The sequence below is a fragment of the Aureococcus anophagefferens genome, assembly GCF_000186865.1.
Source record: "Aureococcus anophagefferens unplaced genomic scaffold AURANscaffold_4, whole genome shotgun sequence".
Taxonomy (NCBI): domain Eukaryota; class Pelagophyceae; order Pelagomonadales; family Pelagomonadaceae; genus Aureococcus; species Aureococcus anophagefferens.
Window position 1 is genome coordinate 2754965 of NW_008705564.1, and position 6470 is coordinate 2761434.

The window sequence follows — 6470 nt, forward strand, 5'->3', positions numbered from 1 at the left end:
GCGGGGGGCCCGCGCCGCCGTCGTCGTCGTCGTCCTCGCCGCCGCGTTGGGCCGCCGCGAAGCGCGCGGACGCGAAGCGCGCGGCCCCGGCGGCGGCGTCGCAGAAGCGGCGCACCGCGGGCTTCGCGTTCGGCGGGCACGCCACCACCGCGACGTCCGGCGCGCCGAGGCACGCGGCGTCGCAATTCCGCGCGTCGCGGACGTCGACGTCGGCGAAGAACGCGTCGTCCGCCGCGCGGACGACGTCGACGAGCACGGCCACGAGCCGCGCCGTCGGCCCGTCGGGCGCGACGACGAGCGCGGCGTTCCGCGGCGCGCCCGCGCGCGCGAGCTGGGACGCGGACCGCCGGAGGCACTCGACGGCCGCGGCCGCGAAGCCCGCGTGGACCCGGGCCCCGCGCAGGCTCCGGAAGGCGACGCCGACGTCCTTGGCGCCGTGGGCCGCGACGCCGTAGTCCGCCTCGCTCAGGCGGCGGCCGACGCAGTCGCCGACGACGTCTGCGACAGCGCCGAGCGTCGTGCCGCAGCGCCGGTAGCGCGCGTGCAGCGGCGCCGTCGCCCGGCGGCCGGCGCCGTCGACGGGCCGCACGTCCACCGCCGGGGGCAGCGCCGCGCCCCGGTAGCGGCCGCGGAGGCGCGACGCGTCCGCGCCGGCCGGCGCGGCCTCGCCGGCCGAGAGCACCGCGGCGCCGGCGACGCGCGCGCGCGCCGCGGCGACCTCGTGGGGCTTCAGCAGGTCGACGTCGTCCAAGGCGAGCGCGTCGAAGACCGCCGCGTTCTGCGGCAGCCAGCGCGCGAGCGCCGCCGGCGTCGCGAGGACCTGTGTGGAAATCAAATCTTCAACCCGACTTCAATGTGCGCGTATGCGACGGTTTCGACACGAGCTCTTCTGCCGCGCTTCGAGAACTCAACGAGAGCAGTCGATTCGTCCAAAAGTCAGCCGAATCGACATCGATTTGACCGAGCTAGAGAATTCTGAAGTTTGGTCAGGACCACCCAAACCAGCGATTGATTTCCACACAGGCGAGGACGACGGGCGCGGCCGCCGCGAGCAGCTCCGGCCAGCCCTCGAGCGTCCGGAACCCGGCCGCGAGCGACGCGCCTTCCGGCGCCTCGCCGCGGCTCCCGAAGGCGCGGAGCGCCGCGGCGGCGCCGCAGGTCGCGAGCCGCTCGACGGCCTCGCGCCGCGCGCCGAACGCCGCGCCGCGGCGCGCGAGCACCGCGCGCGCCGCGGCCTCGGCGGCCTCGGCGTTCGCGCGCCGCGCGAGGGCGCGGGCCTCGTGGGTCTCCGGGAGCGCGTCGCCGTCCTCCGCGGCGGCGTCGTCGGCGGTTTCGCCGACCGGCGCGAGCCGCGCGCCGGAGACCGTCGCGGCGACGGCGGCCGCGAAGTCCGCGTCGCCGTCCGGCGCGCCCGGCAGCGTCGCCACGGAGCCCCGCGGCAGGCCGCTCGCGGCGAGGCGCGCCGCGACGGCGCGCAGGGACCGCCGCGACCGCGCGATCACTAAGACGGCGTCGTCGGCGGCGCGCCGCGCGGCGACGGCGGCCGCGAGCGCCGTCGTGCGGCCCGCGCCGCCGGGCCCGGCGCGGCGACGGGCACGGCGTCCGCGAGGGACCGCTCGTCGTCACGGAGGTCGTCTACGGCCGCGAGGCGCAGCGCGACGTGATCGCCGCCGTCGTCGTCGCCGAGCGGGTTCGCGGCCCAGCCGCCGACTAATCGCAGGCGCGCTCCGTCGAAGGCCGCGGCCGCGACGGCCGCGGGCGACGCGCCGCCGTCGGCGAAGAGGCCAAGCAACAGGCACTCGGCCCGGGGCGGCGCCGCGGCGAGGAGCGCGCCCGCGCGGCGCGCGACCGTCGCCGCGAGCGCCGGCGCGGCCTCGTAATTGCGCGGCTTCGCGAGCCGCGCGCCGCCACGGAGCGCCGCCGCGGCGGCCGCGACGGCGTCCGCGTCGCCCTCGACGAGGGGCGCCCAGTCGTCGTCGCGCTCGAGCGCGCGCCGCAGGCCGCCCGCGCGGTCGCAGAGGTCGCCGGCGGCCGCGAGGTCGGGCCGCGTGTCGACGGCCGGCGGCTCGTCCGCGGCGCCGCGGGGCCCGTCGAGGCCCGCGTCGAGGCACGCCGTCCAGCAGTCGATGGCGTCCGCGGCGTCCGCCGGCGCCCAGGTCGCCGGGTCGCGCGGCGCGACGGCGAGCGCGCCCGTCGCGGCGTCGGTCGATATCGCCGGCGCGGCGTCCCACATTGTTCTCGCTGCTTCTGCGGCGCGCCGCCAGGGCCCCGCGCCGCCGGCGCCGTCGGCGAGGAGGAGGGCGACGAGGTCCGAGCTCAAAGGCTCGAGGAGCGCGGGGATCCGCGCGACGCGGCCGTTCAGAGCGGCGACGAGCGCGCACGGGCACGGCGCGGCCGGCGCGGCCGCCGACGCCGCGAGCGCCGCGTCGAGGAAGTCGACGTACGCGAGGCCGCCGCAGCGGAAGGTCCCGTCGTCGCGCGCGGCGAGCGCCAAACGTCCCGCGCCCGCGCCCGCGCACCGCTCGAGCCGCGCGTCCGCGCCGGCGACGGCCTCCGCGAAGGCCGCGCCGTCGAGCTCGAGCCGCGCGGAGACGCCGTTCGCGTCGAGCGACGCCCGGCACGTCGCGACGCCGCGGCCCGACCACGCGAGCGCGCGGGCGCTCGGGGGGATTATGTGCGCCGCGTTGTTGATCGAATACGCGCCTTCGCAAAACGCGGCGCCGTCGAGGCACGCGAGCGCCTCCCGCTTGTCGAGGACGCGGCGCCAGTCCTGCTCGGGGAACGGGCGGTGCTCGATCGTTGCATCGTCGTCGAGGGCCTCGAGGGCGGCTCGGAGTGTCGCGACGGCCGCCATCACGTTGGAGTTTTTCGAGCGGCAACAGGGCAACTACACTTCACCAAACGGGCTTTCGGCGTGCACGAGGCGGCGTTGGCAGCCCCGGCAGCCTCGCGCCGCCGCCGCGTCGCCGCCATGCCCGAGGTGGACCACGAGCAGGAGGCCATCGACGAGCTGCGCGCGGCCTTCGCCATCTTCGACAAGGAGGGCAAGGGCTTCGTGGAGATCCGCGAGTGCAAGTCCCTCTTCTACACGCTGGGCATCAAGATCACGAAGAGCGCCATCCGCGAGATGATCGAGAAGGACGGCAAGGACGGCCAGAACTCCCTCGACTTCAACGAGTTCTCCGGCCTCGCCATGCCGCTCTTCAAGAAGCGCGTGCTCGTCGACGACGACGCCGACGTCTTCCGACTTTTGGACATCGAGTCCAAGGACAAGGTCACGCTCGAGAATCTGAAGCAGGTCTGCGAGGAGATCGGCGAGTCCATCCCCGACGACGAGCTCAACGAGATCATCGACGAGGCGTCCCGCTACCGCGACGACGGCATCCGGATGGCCGACTACCTCCGCGTCGTCCGCCGGAAGCGCGACGACGACGAGTAGCGGGGGCGCGCGTGTTTGTGTGTGTGTGTCGTGTCGTTGCCGGCGAGAGGTGTGCCGGCGTTTTGGGGGGTTTTGGGGGAGCCGCGGGACGGGGGAGAGGCAGATAGAGACCTTGGTTGAAGTCGTTGGCGCCGACCTTGCAGCCCGCGCTCTTGAGCTCGACGAGGTGGGAGGTGCGCCGGCGTGCCCCAGGCAGCGTCACCAGCACTGCCGAGCTGCTCGCCGCCTCCACGAGCTCCGTCAAGAGAATCACCAGCACCGGAAACGCCGCCTCCACGAGCGCCGTCAAGAGGACTGCGCGTCAATATATACATCATGCGGCCGCTCCTGCTCTTGGTCGCCTGCGGCGCCGTCTGCGACGCCTTCCAGGCGACGCGCGGCGCCCGCGCGGCGCCGGCGCCGCGCGCCCGACCCGCGCCGCGCATCGCCCGGCGCGCGGCGGAATCGGAGGGCGAGCTCGCGGCCTACGGCGCGCTCGGCTCCGCGGCGAGCGTCGTCGTCTTCGTGTCCGAGTTCACGCTGAAGACGACGGGCTGCGGGCTGCCCGCTGGGCCGTTCGGCCTCGTCGGCGCCGTCGAGGGCGTGTCGTACCTGGCCATCGTCGGCATCATCGGCGCGTCGCTGACGAAGAAGGTCCGGACGGGCACGGGCCTGCCCGCTGGCCCCCTCGGGCTCCTCGGCCTCGCCGAGGGCCTCGCGTACCTCGCCGCGGTCGCGGGCTTGGTCGTCCTCGGCTTCCAGCTCGCGGACTACGGCTACGTGCCCAACGCCGTGCCCGTCTCCGGCGGGCTCTGCCAGTAGCGCGTAAGGTCATGTCGCGATGTTGTCGCGCAGGGCCATCGACCATGTTACCCTAGCGCCTCCGGCGCAGCGCGGCCGCCAGCGCGAGCAGCGCGAGGCCCGCAATGGCCGCGCGGCCCGCGCGCCGCCGCGGCTCGCGCGCGCCGACCACGACGAGCTCCGGGAAGCCCGTCGCGTCGTCGTGCTCGCGCACGAAGGTCGCGCCCGCGACCGTCCCCACGACGATCTCCGCGGTCGTGAAGATCTCGCCCGAGATGAGGTGGCCGCCGACGCACGCGCCGGCCGCGTCCGCGAGCCCAATGTGGACGTGCGCGCCGCCGTCGCGCGAGATCGTGCCGACCAACGACGTGATCTCGAAGCGCTGCTCGTACGACCTGATCTCGTTCGGCGAGTGGCGGTCCGCGTTCGCCAGGCGGAGCGTCGCCTTCTGCAGGCTGCCGACGCAGGTCGCGACGTAGGCCGACGCGAGCCCCCGGTCAAAACAGAAGGCCTTCAAGGTCGACAGCAGCTCCTCGCCGGGCCGCAGGCGCAGCGCGTACATGCGTGCGGCGGCAGGCTCGCGAGCGCTTCGAGGCGCTGGAGCGGGTGCACAAGTGCTGCTCTCCGAGGTGGCGTGCTGCGGCGGCAGTCTTGGAGCGCTGGAGCAGGCGCACAAGAGCTGCTTAGAGGCGAGCCATCGAGCTGCAGCTTAGCTGTGCTTGCAAAGCGTGCGGTGCCTTTCTTCAAGCACGCTGGGATGGCAGCCCTCTGGGATGGCCAGCATCGGCCTCCTGGCCCTTCCCGACGACGTAGCGCGCTAGAACGCGTTCTCGCGCTCGCGCGCCGCGCCGAGGCGGAAGGCCATGCAGTCCACGCTGACGACGGTGCCCGCCGGCGGCGGCGGCGCGCGGACGACGGACGAGAAGTCGAGGTCGCGGTAGCCCGGCCCGAAGGCGGCCCCGCCCGCCGGGCCCAGGGGCGCGGCGCCGCCGCCGCGCGCGACGAAGTGGGTCCCCGTCGCCAATGCGCCGCACGCGCACGCCACCCCCGCGCCGTCGCGCGCCTCGAAGTCGCCGGGCACCTCGCCGAGCCGCGCGACGACGTCCGCGACGTCGACGCCCGACGCCGCGAGGCGCGCGTGTTCGTCCGCGGGCGTCGGCCCGCCGCGCGGCACGAGCAGCGCCGCGAGCTCGAGGTGCACGCCGCGGCGCCGCTCGCCGAGGAGCGCGCGGTCGTCGTCCACCAAGGCGCTGCGCTGGTAGAAGTGGCCCAGCGCCGTGAGGCCGCACCCGTCCGCGAGGCCCGCGTCCGCGCCGCGCGCGACGAGCAGCCCGCAGACCGCGAGCGTGTCCTCGAGCGACGTCGCCGCGAAGCCCAGGCGGTGCGCCGCGCACATCAGGGGCGTCAGCCCGTTGGCGTCGAAGCGGTTCACGTCCGCGCCGTGGACGTCCACGAGCAGGGGCACGAGCGGCAGCACGCGCTTCTCCACGGCGACGTGGAGGAGGCACGCGCCGTCGACGCTCGCGCCGGCCGCGACGCGCTCCTCGATCTCCTCGACGACGCGGGCCAGCGCGACACTCGCGGCGCGCTCGTCGGCCGCGTCCAGCGTCGGCGCGAGGCGCAGCAGCACGTCCGCGTGCAGGAGCTCCTGGCGCAGCTCCGCGTCGAGGCCCGCCGGCGCCGCGTCGCGCGCGAGCTCCGCGAGGTCGTCGGCCCGGAGGAGCGCGTCCAAATCGACGCGCGCCGCCGGCAAACGGTCGGCGTCGCTCCGGAGGAGCTCGGGCGTCGCGTAGAGCACGTCGTGGAGCCGCTCGCTCTCGAGGCGCGCGAAGCCGACGCGCGCGAGCGGAAGCGCGTCGTCGCCGCGCGTGGGCACGACGTCGCTGTCCGCGGACGAGTCGTCGGCGCCGGCGTCCGCGCGCGCGACGTAGGTCGCCACGCCGAGCCGCGGCAGCAGGCGCAGGAGCTGGGCCACGGCCTCCGCGGCGACCTCGCCCGCGTAGCGTCCGAAGTCGAGGCGCTCGAGGTGGAGCCACGCGCCGCCGTGGGTCGCGGTGGGCGAGGAGGCGAGCGACGGGTCCCGGATCTTGCCCGACGCCTTGAAGAGCGCGCGGCCGACGTAGGGCAGCGCCGGCGACAGCTCGCCGTGGATGATGGCGTGGAGGCTCGCGCCGCCGAGGTCGCGGCGGTCGATTAACGTGCCCGCGATGGACCCGCGGTCCGCGCCGTCGACGAGGACGCGCGCGCGGAC

The 6470-nt window shown here is 75.7% G+C and overlaps 2 protein-coding genes across 2 annotated transcripts; one reads left to right on the forward strand and one right to left on the reverse strand.

The window, feature by feature from the left end:
• Positions 1-2971: 2971 nt before the first annotated feature.
• AURANDRAFT_22605 (hypothetical protein) lies at positions 2972-3439 on the forward strand (the record flags this gene model as incomplete). Its single annotated transcript, XM_009036179.1, has 1 exon — positions 2972-3439. One exon carries the CDS (start codon positions 2972-2974, stop codon positions 3437-3439), a length of 468 nt encoding a protein of 155 aa, XP_009034427.1.
• A 955-nt stretch (positions 3440-4394) lies between these two features.
• Positions 4395-4793, reverse strand: AURANDRAFT_8239 (hypothetical protein; the record flags this gene model as incomplete). The annotated part of the gene is made up of 1 exon (XM_009035928.1): positions 4395-4793. A coding segment is annotated over one exon (399 nt), but the record flags the coding sequence as incomplete, so codon positions are not given.
• Positions 4794-6470: the final 1677 nt, after the last annotated feature.